Source organism: Strix uralensis, chromosome 10 (genome assembly GCF_047716275.1).
Source record: "Strix uralensis isolate ZFMK-TIS-50842 chromosome 10, bStrUra1, whole genome shotgun sequence".
NCBI classification, from domain to species: domain Eukaryota; kingdom Metazoa; phylum Chordata; class Aves; order Strigiformes; family Strigidae; genus Strix; species Strix uralensis.
In genome coordinates this window covers 3,709,695-3,720,471 of record NC_133981.1, presented here as the reverse complement: position 1 = coordinate 3,720,471, position 10,777 = coordinate 3,709,695, and the positions used below count along the sequence as shown (strand labels likewise).

At 69.9% G+C, this 10,777-nt stretch overlaps 1 protein-coding gene across 1 annotated transcript; it reads right to left on the bottom strand.

The window, feature by feature from the left end:
- Positions 1–288: 288 nt before the first annotated feature.
- Positions 289–10,649, bottom strand: LOC141947656 (laminin subunit beta-2-like). Its single transcript, XM_074878949.1, has 33 exons — positions 10,432–10,649; positions 10,114–10,277; positions 9,875–10,010; positions 9,627–9,700; positions 9,316–9,504; positions 9,174–9,237; positions 8,147–8,349; positions 7,939–8,059; positions 7,468–7,656; positions 7,203–7,382; positions 7,013–7,125; positions 6,825–6,904; positions 6,609–6,744; positions 6,309–6,464; positions 6,084–6,211; positions 5,883–6,000; positions 5,575–5,767; positions 5,361–5,504; positions 5,020–5,251; positions 4,781–4,944; positions 4,477–4,701; positions 3,685–3,899; positions 3,465–3,561; positions 3,013–3,385; positions 2,757–2,941; positions 2,439–2,680; positions 2,168–2,371; positions 1,928–2,072; positions 1,397–1,604; positions 1,159–1,300; positions 874–1,050; positions 635–794; positions 289–554 (listed from the first exon to the last, which is right to left on the bottom strand). The coding sequence occupies exons 1-33, from the start codon at positions 10,472–10,474 to the stop codon at positions 418–420; spliced, it is 5,337 nt and encodes a 1,778-aa protein (XP_074735050.1). The 5' UTR covers positions 10,475–10,649; the 3' UTR covers positions 289–417.
- Between the last annotated feature and the right edge of the window lie 128 nt (positions 10,650–10,777).

Below are 10,777 nucleotides of genomic sequence, written 5' to 3'. Positions count from 1 at the left end.
AGGGCGGGCAAGGGCGCGACCCAGCCCGGGGCTGCCGGGGCGTTCCCATGGCAACGGGCCGGGTGGCGCCGCCGGGCCCGGCCTACAGCGACAGCCCTGGCCTGCTCCGCGGGTGTGAGCCCGGGCCCACCGCGCCTCCGGGCCCCGCAGCGTGTCCCCTGCCCCACAGCCCGGCCCCCGGCTCCACCGCTGACCCCCAGGGGCCGGCCGGGGCTGGCTGCCACCCCGGGGGCTCAGGGAGGCCCCAGCGGATGTGGAGGCCCAGGGCACGGGGCAGAGGCCAGGCAGTCTTGCTCTGTAACTTTATTCACACAGGGGGGTGCCCCGCAGCCCCCACCCTGCCTCCCCCCAGCTCCGGGGCAGGCAGAGACCGGGCAGCGGGGAGGGTGCCGGGGGGTTCCAGGCCCCTCCGGGGGATTACTGGCAGGTGTTGTAGATCTGGACCTGCTGGTTGATGGTGGCCAGCACCTCCCTCATCCTGGCCTCCAGCCCGCCCAGCTGGGCCGCTTTGGCGTCCAGCACTCGCTCGTTTCGTTCGTACGCCTCCTCCAGCGCTGCGGGGACAGGGGGGGACGCAGGTCAGTCCAGCTCCCCCCCAGCACCTCCATCCCCTGAACCCCCGCCCCAGCCTCACCTCGCAGCCGCTGCAGCTTGCCCTGGGTGTCCCGCAGCAGCCCGGCGGCCTCGTCCCGCAGCTGTTGCGCCCGGCTGCCCGCCTGCTGCGCGCCCTGCGCCCGGTGCTGCACCAGCTCCTGAGCCGTCCGGTACCGGTCCCGCAGCGGCCCCTCCAGCACCTGCCAGGCAGCGGGGACAGTCAGTGGGACCCCCACAGGACCCCCCAACAGCTCCCCACGCCCCTCCCTGCTCACCCACCTGCTTGGCCTCGCTGGCTCGGTCCCGCGCGGCACCAGCTGCCTCCTGGGCACGCGTGGCTGCCAGGCTGTTGTTGGCACGCTTCACCTTCAGAGCGTCCGTCTGTCCATCCAGGAGCCCGATCCTCCCCATGGCGCCCGCCAGCTGCTGCTCTGCGCTCACCGTCTGGGCCTGCATCTGGGGACCGGTGGCGTGGCGGGTGGGCATGGTCAGCTTGCCCACGTGGTGGGGACAGGGCCCTGCTCGGCCCCGTGGGCCTGAGGTCACGGGGACAGGGCCCCTTACCATGCCGAGGGCTCTCTCGCTGTGCTGGATGTCACCGGCGGCACGCTGCAGCGCCTGCTCGGCCATGCCCTGGGCTCGCCGTGCCTCCTCCAGCGCCTGCCGCACCTCCTCGGCCGTGCCCCGCACGCCCTCTGCCCGCGACCTGCAACCGGGGCGACATGGCCTCAGCGCCATCCTGGGCTGGGGGTCCTCAGGGTCGTGGGGTGGGGCTGCGTCCTCCACATCCCCCTGGGCTCACCTGGCCCGCTGGGCATCCTGCAGCAGCTGCCCAGCCTGGCGCACGTCACCGGCTGTCTGCTCCAGGATGGCGTCCACGCTGGCCAGGCTGCGCACCCGCGCCTTGATCTCCTCGGCCAGGCGGTGGATCTGGGCCGGCGTGGCAGGGAGTGACAGCTCCAGCACCCGGCTGGCTACCACCTCGATGCTCTCGGGGTCAGCCCCCTCCTCTGTGGGTGGGAGCTGTCAGCGTGTCCCCTGCGGCACCCCAGGGCGGAGGGGACAGGCGGACTGAGGGGTGGTGGAGGGCAGGGGGGAGCCAAGGGGAGGGTGTGTGGGAGCAGGGGAGGGTTTGGGGGGGCACAGCATGGTCAGAGCAGGGCAGGGACCATGCAACGCAGCGTGGGGCAGGGGCTGGGGTACTACAGCCCCCATGCAGTGCGGAGACCATGCAGCGTGGCACGGTGCAGGGTCAGTGCACTGTGGTGCAGGTGCAGAGCCACACGATGCCGGGCAGAGGCAGCCAGCCCCCCCCCGGCACACCGGCACTCACGGCTCAGGAAGGCCTTGATGTGGCTGATGAGCTCCCGCAGCTCCTTGTTGGAGCTCTCCACGCGGGCCCTGGTCTGGTTCGCCCTGTCCAGGGCTGCCTGCGCCCGCAGCCGGGCTTCATCTGCCTTCCCCTTGGCCTCGGCCACCTGAGCAGGGGCAGAGACCCTCAGCGTCAGCCCCGAGGGCTGGGGAGGGGCACGGCCACGCCACCCGCTCCCACCCGTGCCTGTGTGCCACGCACCTTGTGGGAGAGCTGGGCCACGTCGCTGGCGGCACGCTGCAGCTCCTCCTGGGCATGTCGTGCCCGGTCCAGCGCGCTGTCAGCCGTGGACACAGCCCCACCACAGCTCAGACCCCCACAACGTCGTCCCCCATCCTCATCCCGGCACCCGGCTCCCCCGCAGGGACTCTCAGCACAGGGCACGTCACCCGCCACACCGCACACCTGCAAGGCAGCACAGGCTCGAGGCGGCTCCGGGCGCCATCCCCGGGGTCCCCTCCCTCTGTCCCACCTTCTCATTGAGCGGGTGGAGGCTGAGCGCCCGTGCCCTTGCTGCCAGGTCCATCAGCGCCCGCCGGCTGGCCGCGTTTTGGCGATTGAAGTCGTCCCGCCGGTTGGCCAGGAGCTGCTCGGTGCGGCGCCGGGTGGCCGCCGAGGTGCTGACAGGGCTGGGCACGGTGCGGGTGGAGGCATCCGCCCGATGCTCGGCCTCCCGGGACTCCCCGTGGGACTGGCGGATGCTGTCGTAGGCACCTGGAAGCAGCAGGAGCACTGTCAGACCCACGGCCACGGCCCCACTGCCCCGGCCTGGCTCTGCTGCACAGCTCACCGAGGAAATTAGAGGTCTTGAGGGTGTGTAGCCGCTGCTCCAGGTCCTGCAGGCTGTGGTTGAGGGCACGGGCGCCCCGGTCCACCACGCTCAGCATATGGCTGGCGTTGAAGTTGGCATCCTGGGTGGCTGTCAGCTTCCCCTCCAGCCGTGTCAGCCTCTCCGTCGCCTCCTCAATCTGCCGCCTGCAAGGGAAGGGGGTGACAACCCGCCGCCGAGGCCACCCCACAAGCTGTGCCCCACGCTAGGTGCTCACCGCAGCCCCTCCGTGGCGTGCGTCAGGTGGGCGGCGGTGGCAGCAGTGGCATTGCGGGTGGCCACCACGTCACGCACGGTGGCCAGGCTCTCCTCCAGCTGCCGGAAGGTGCCCTCGAAGGCGCCGGCGGCCCCGGTGTGCTGCAGGAGGCTGGCCCGCTGCGCCAGCGCCCGGGTGCGGGCAGCCAGGTCCTGCACCACCCGGTCCCAGTCCCCGAAGCAGGGGTGGCAGGGCTGGCAGGCAGGGAAGGCGCCGGCGAAGCCCCGGGCACACTGGTCACAGCGGACTCCAGAGATGCCGGGCCGGCAGTCGCAGTGGCCACTGCCGCGGTGGCACTGGGCACTGGCGACGCCGCGGGGGTCACAGTCGCAGACTGCGGGGACAGCGGCGTCAGGGTGCCGTGGGGCCTCCTGCAGCCCCCCCACGGTCCCCCCACTGGCACCAGCTCTCACCTCGGCACTGCTGCCGCGGGTCACCCCAGTGGTCCTCCTGGCAGTCGGCGCAGGTCCGGCCCCCGAAGCCCGGCCGGCACGAGCACTGCCCCGTGAACTGAAAGACACAGAATAAAAGGAGTGAAATTCTTTAACACACGGTGTGGCCGAGGCTGGCGCCGCTGCAGCGCACCCCCAACCCCATCCCGGCCCCCCGGCCCTTGTCCCCGTTGCGTCTCACCTGGTTGCAGGCGGGTGTCAGGGCGTGCTGGGGGTGGCAGGCGCAGGGCTGGCAGCCCTGCCCGCTGCCCAGGTTCCAGAAGTTGGGGCTGCAGCGGTCGCAGCTCTGGCCCTCCACGTGGGGCAGGCAGTGGCACTGCCCGCTGCGCCCATCGCACTGGCACTGCTGGGGCCCGCAGGTGCTGGTGTCGGTGCCCAGCATGTTGCAGGAGCAACCTGGAACCGGATGGGTGCTGAGTGGGGACAGGGACGGGGACAGGGATGGGGGCATGAAGACAGGGACAGGATGGGGAAGAAATTGGGATGGAGATGGGATGGGGGTGCAGAGGGTGTGGGGACACAGGCAGGGATGGGATGGGGATGGCAATGGGTGAGGGTGGAGGCAGGATAGAGACAGAGGTTGGGCAGGGATGGGGTGGGGACCAGATGGAGGTGGGATGGGAACAGCATGAGGACCACTGATGGGGATGGGATGGAGATGGGACATGGACAGGGTCAGGATAGAGATGGGATAAGGATGGGATGGGGACAGAGTCAGGGTGGCAGTGGGGAAGGGAAGGCAACAGGGACAGGAATGGGCATGAGGTGAGGCTGTAGATGGGATGGGACAAGTTGGGACAAGGCTGGGGCTGCAGTGCCAGGGCTGGGCAGAGGAGACAGCCCAGCACGGGGCAGGGCTGCAGGGACCCCACAGCGCTGTGCACCAGCAAGCGCAGCCATGGACACACATGGTCCCCAGGGATGTGCTGGGCCCTGGAAGCAAGTCTATCTCAGCGTGGCCGTGGGTACTCACGCCTGCAGCTGTGCCGTGTGGCGTCCCCGTAGTAGCCAGGCTGGCACTCAGCGCAGTGGGGCCCTGCTGTGTTGTAGAGGCAGCGCAGGCAACGCCCTGTACGCCGGTCACACGCCTCCAGGTCCGTCATGTCGATGTTATCGTGGCACTGGCAGGGCAGGCAGCGCCCGCCGGGCTGCAGCGGGTCCCCGTAGTACCCAGGGGCACACTCATCACAGCGAGGACCTGCCGGCACAGAACGCTGGGCAGTGCCTGGGAACAGGGGACCCCCGAGGACACCGACCGTGCTGCGGCGGGCACCCACCTGTGTACCCGGGGCTGCAGTGGCAGACGACCTGCCGGGAGCGGCTGTCCTGGTAGCAGGAGGCGGCGAAGTGGCGGGGGCTGCCGGGCCCCTCAGGGCAGGGGCAGGGCCGGCAGTGCTGCCCGGAGCCCAGCGCCGGGTTCCCAAAGTGTCCGTCCGCGCACCTGCAGGCAGGAGGTCAGCGGGGGCCGGGGCTGCCGGCAGCACCCTGTCCCGGTTTGGGCACACACCCCGCTTACCTCTGGCACCTCTCACCGTCCGTGTGGTCACGGCAGCGCAGGCAGCTGCCCGTCCGGGGGTCGCAGTCCTCGGCGTGCCCGTTGCACTGGCAGGGCCGGCAGGCAGGGAAGCCCCAGTAGCCGGGCTGGCAGCGGTCGCAGCGCGGGCCGTGGGCGCCCTCGCGGCAGGAGCACTGCCCCGTGGTGCTGTCGCAGACAGTGCTCACTGACCCCTCGCTGCTGCACTGGCACGCTGGAAGGTACAGCACCCTTGGTGTCTGCCCCCGGGCTGCAGAGAGCTTCCCTCCCCAGCACCCCCAGCCCTGGGGCGCCCAGGATCCTCTCCAGGCTGCGGCACCCACCTCGGCACCCGCCAGGCCCGAAGCCAAAGGTTCCTGGGGAGCAGCGGTGGCAGCGGCGTCCCACGACGTTGGGTTTGCACCGGCACTGCCCGCCCTGGGGCTGGCACTCGGCGCTGAGCGAGCCCTGGGGGTCGCAGAGGCAGGCTGCGGGCAGAAGAGCGGGGTGAGTGGCGGCTGCGGCGGGTCGCGGGATGGGGCGCGGGACCCTACTCACGCAGCGCCCCGTCGTGCAGGATGGCCGAGAGGCTGTGCAGGAGGCTGGAGCAGGGCTCGGCCACGGGTGAGGGCCCCGCGGTGTGGAAGGGCTGGGTGCAACGGTATCGCTCGAAGGTCTCCCGGCGCTCCATGGAGCTGGGGTCACCCGCGATGAACATCTCCAGTGAGGAGTAACGGGGCAGGAGCACCAGCTGCGGGGGGCAAGTCAGTGGGATGTCCCACCCGTCTCCCTGTGTCCCCTACGGCTGCATCACCACCCCCCTGAAGGGTTGGTGTCCCCTGTCCCGCTGCTCAGCCGCCCCTCACCGAATCGATGAGCACGCTGGCAGTGGGATCCTGCTGAGCGGTGGCACAGTCCAGCTCCAGGCGGAGGGTGTAGGAGACACCTCGCTCCAGGCAGATGGGCTGAGGCAGCACCACGTACCTGGGCAGAGGCAAAGCAGCGCACGGGCAACCAGGTGCCTCCTGTGAGCCCCGGGCACAGCCTGGTCCTGAGGAGGTGCTCACCTGGCACCGGAGGGGAGGCTGGTGGAGAGCTGGTCGTCAGCTGGGATGGTGTTTCCACAAGGGCTGCTGGCGGAGACGGGGCTGGGGCGCAGCACCCTCACCCTCACCTCCTGCCAGGGCTCCGGGTGCTGCCCGCAGAGAAGGGGCTGTGTCAAAAAGCCTCCCCACCACCACCTCCCAGTCTGGTGATACATCCCACCGTCAGCTTCACCATCTGGTGCTCACCTGGGGCTCATAGCGGATGATCACGTCATACTCGGTGGAGAAAGGCACATCACTCACATGAAACTCCACCCAGCCACCTTCCAGCACGCGGGCAAAGCCCGTCCCAGTCCATGAAGCTGGGTGGTCTGTGGGGGGCTCACGCTCCACCACTGAGCCCTGGTGTGAGGAAGCATCATGAGAGGGACCCCAAAAATTGCCTTGGCTTGGCAGGCACCACTCTGCCCCGCTGTGCCAACCAGGCAGAGCAGTGCCTGCCAGCTTGGGGACTCTACAAAGAGCCACCCAGTGCCCTGCATCTACCTGATGAAGCCGAGCATCCTCAGCCTCGTAGGTGTAATGGTCCAGGTTGATGCGGTAGAAACCAGGCTCCACCTGGCCACACTGTCGTCCCACCACATGGCTGCGGCACTGGCACTGCCCCGTCTCCACAGCGCACCTGATACCCCAGCGGCACCATCAGCCCCAGTGCCGGCAGTGACGCCCCCCCTCACCCCCTGCATCCCCTCAAAGACTCACAGGTTGTTGCGGGCACCTCCCACGTCGCAGTCGCAGGGCCGACAGCCGGGGAGGTCGTGGCTCAGTCCCCAGTGCTCGGGCTGGAGAAGGTAAGGGTGTCAGGGAGCGCCCGGCTGCGGTGCCATGGTCCCAAGCACTGTGCGTGGCCCCCGAGCATCACGCACAGGCCCCGGCATAGCCCCACTCACCAGGCACTGGTCACAGTTGCGCCCGGTCACCAGCCGCTTGCAGAAGCACTCGCCACTGACAGGGTCGCACCGGCCGCCCTCGGCCACCGTGCCGCGGGGGTCACACTGGCACCCTGCACAGAGAGTCAGTGGCGTCTGGGGGGGGCGAGCCATGCACTCAGCCCCTGCGGGTGCCACCCCCGGTACCTACGCTGGCAGCCCTGCGGGTTGGTGGCGCTGAGGCCAAAGAAGCCGGGTTTGCAGCGGTCGCAGCGGGGACCGGCCACGTGCTCCTTGCAGCGGCACTGCCCCGCGATCAGCCCCCGTGCTGGGTCGTCAGCGCTATCACACAGCCCGCCGTCCAGAGAGCCCTCGGGGTCACAGTCACACGCTGGGGGTACAGGCAGGGTCAGCACCCCGACCCCTCGGCCCATCCCGCACAGCCTGTCCTGCGCCACACACCCCCCGGCACCGACCTCGGCACACCGCGGGGTCCCGCAGGTCCTTGCTGGGGTCCTTGTAGTAGAAGGGCTTGCAGAGGTGGCAGCGGCGGCCCATGGTGTTGTGCTGGCAGCCATCACACACGGCCCCGCTGGCGTTCCCCGTGGCCAGGAAGACGGCCATGTCGAAGTGGCACCGCCGCGAGTGCTCGTTGCAGTCGCAGCCTGCGGGGACGGCACCACAGCACGGCATGCAGCACCCCAACTCCCCGCCCGGCAGGCAGCACCCCCTGTTCCAAACCTCCCCAGCCCTGACTCCCAACCCCAGATCTCCCCAAACTACAGCCTGCTGCACCCCAAACCCCCCACAGCCAGTCTGCAGGATGCCAGTCCCCACCCAAACACATCCCAGCGTGCAGCGCCCCAAAATCCCTGCCACGGCGCAGCCCGCCAGCCCCGACACCGGGATCTCTGTGCCAGGCGCCGGTGCTGGCACAGGGCACTCACGGCGGCAGGCGTTGGTGCTGGAGCCCTCGGCCGGGCGCCAGGGCAGGTCGTGGTAGAAATCCTCACAGCGCTCGCAGTTCAGCCCCTGCGTGTGGTGCTCGCAGACGCAGCGCCCGTGCACCTGCCGGGATGCCATGGTGAGGGGCTGCAGGCTCGGGCAGCGCAGCTACCCGGCTCCAGCAAGGCACACGGAGCCATCTCGCCCTACCATGCCGTCGGCAGTGGCGGGGGCTCTGCTGAGCGGCGCACATTCAGAGGCGTGCCCGTAGCAGAAGCAGTTCCCGCGCAGCACCAGCTCGTAAAGCGCGTAGTAGTACTTCTCCCGGATCTCCCGCCGCGAGTCCAGCAGGTTGTCCCCCAGCGTGTGCAGCTTGGTGAGGTTCACCCGCAGGTTGGTGACACGCAGCAGGTCTGGGGTGGGGAAGAGATTCACATTGGCACAGGGCGGCCGGGCTTGTCCACACGTGGCTCGGCTCTGCCGGGCACGGCTGGGGTGGGGATGGCTCGGTGGAGCTGGGCATGGCTCGGCTCGGCTCGGCACAGTTGGGCTGGGCTCTGCATGGCTGTCTAAGGCACAGGTTTTTTGGCACGGGGCTGTGCGTGGTTTGGCTCACACACACGTGGCCTGGCTGGGCTGTATGTAGCTGCGGTGGTTCAGCTCCTGTGCACGTGGTTGTGCGTGAACAGGCTGTGCACAGGCTGAGACCCTGCAGGCCACCCCCCCAGATGCAGGCTGGGACCCCACCAGTGCAGAACAAGCACCCAGAGTAAGAGCACATTTCTGGGCAGTGGGGCACCCACCGCTGGGGGCTGTGCCCAGCAGGCACAGCATGGGGGCCTCAGCAGGACATGACAGCTCCCCAGGACTGCAGCTTCCCAGCAGCCCTGCCCTGCAGATTCCTCTCCTGCTCCCAGCCTAAATTTAGCCCTTGGTGATTAACCCGCTGTGTCCTGCGCCCGGCCCAACTCCTCTGCTTGTCACTAACCCCATCCCGCACCGCAGTCACCGCTCGGTGCTGGGCTCAGCTCCAGCACGGCTGTCCCCCTGCACTTGCCCTGATGCAGCCTGATCTTTAGCTGCTCTCACAGAGGAAGGGGTGCAGGAGAGGCCTGAGCCCCCGCAGGCTGGATCTGGCCCTGACCCCGCCGTGGGGCTCAGAGCAGGGTGAGAGCAGCCAAAATAGCTGCGCCCAAAATAGAGCAGCCAGGCGGGAGCCTGGGGCAAGGCAACTCACTCTGGATGGCGGGGCTGTAGGGGTCCCGGATGGGGATGGCGGGGTCCAGAACCCGGTAGATCACCTGGGGGAGCACAGCAGGGTGGTGAGGGGAGAGCGGGGGGGGTCCCCCAACCTTCCCGCAGCACTGCTGGGGCCTTACCTCCCCCTCGGTGGAGGGCTCGATGTCAGAGTAGCGGGACTCGCAGATGACGTCGTCGACGCGGCGCGGGGGTCCGCGGGGGACATGGGGGAAGGAGGCAGCGCAGTCGTAGGCGAAGTAGCGGTAGACTTTCCAGCTGCGTCCGAAATCAGCCGAGCGCTCCACCAGCATGGCCGCGGGGCGGAAGGTCTGCGGGACACCCAGCTGGGACGGGGGCCGGCCCCACAGCCCCCACGGGCTTCACTCCATCCCATCCCATCCCATCCCATCCCACCCCATCCCATCCTGGGTAGCCATGTGCCAGGACCCACCTTGAAGGTCATGATGAGGTGGGTGAAGTGGAACTCGGCCTCCAGGTCCAGCTGGATGCTGACATGCTCCACACCTGGGGACAGAACGCGTGACTGTGGGGAGCACCCACCTGTGGGTCCCCAGGGCTTGTCCCCCTGATCCGGCTGTGATCCAGGGGTGCGGCCGCGGCCGCCGGCTGAGTCACACTTCCTCAGCGTGGGAGGAAGGGAAGGAGAGCCCCCCGGGACATCCCACCACCCCCGCTCACCGTTTTCTGACTGCCACCAGGCTTTCTTGGGGCGGGGGGCGAAGGTGGTGACCACATTCTCGATGCGGTGGCTGTTGGCGTTGGTGCGGGCGTCATAGGGCCGCCGCGAGTCGCAGACGAAGCACTTCTTCTCCTCCTACAAGCGGGAGGCTCGGCGGTGTGTCCCCCCACGCCCATCTGGTGTCCCCCCATCCCTGTCCGGTCCCCCCCGGTCCCCATCCTGTCCCCATCCCGCTCACCTGGAGGTGGCTGACGATGCAGTAGGGCTGGGGCCGGCGCAGCCCGCAGGTGGAGGTGGCACTCAGGCGGGGGGCTCGCCCCACTAGCAGGTCACCGGTGGCCGGGTAGCAGCTGCCACGGGCACAGCCCTGGGGGGAGTCGGGGGCCAGGGCCCCCCCCAGCCCTGCGGGGCAGGGGGCGGATGATGGCGCCGGGGGGGGGGGGCGTGGGGGCCCCTTCCGCGGCCACCCGGAAACAGGACGGCGGGGCCGGGCCGGACCCTGGCCCCCACCGGGCCCCGCTGGTGGCGGGGGGCGGGGGGGGGGGCGCAGACTCACCGGCCAGCAGCGGCAGCAGCAGAAGGGCGCCGGCGACCCGCATCGCGGGGGCGTAACCGGGGCGCAAGGGGCGCGCAAAGGGGACGCAACCGGGGCGCAAGGGGCGCGCAAAGGGGGCGCTCGGCAGGTGCCCGACGGTCCCGTCCCGGTCCCGGTCCCGTCCTGCCCTGACGGTTCCCGTTGCCGTTGCCGTCCCCGTCCCGGTCCCTCCCGCTCCCCCCCACCTCCGAGCTGGGCGGCGGGCGCAGCGCTCGGGGCTACGCGGAAAGCGCGGGGCGGATCCCGGCCGGAGCGGGGAGCGCGGGCGCGGCCGGCGGGCAGGCAGGAGACAGGCAGGCACCGGACA

Excerpts from the sequence above, each read along its gene's own strand:
- LOC141947656 (XM_074878949.1), bottom strand. The coding sequence starts at position 10,474 with ATGCGGGTCGCCGGCGCCCTTCTGCTGCTGCCGCTGCTGGCCG. Across the intron at positions 7,383-7,467 it reads GGACCCCGCGGTGTGCCGAG|CGTGTGACTGTGACCCCGAG; the intron begins GTCGGTGCCGGG and ends CTGTACCCCCAG. Across the intron at positions 555-634 it reads CAAGCTGCAGCGGCTGCGAG|CGCTGGAGGAGGCGTACGAA; the intron begins GTGAGGCTGGGG and ends CTGTCCCCGCAG.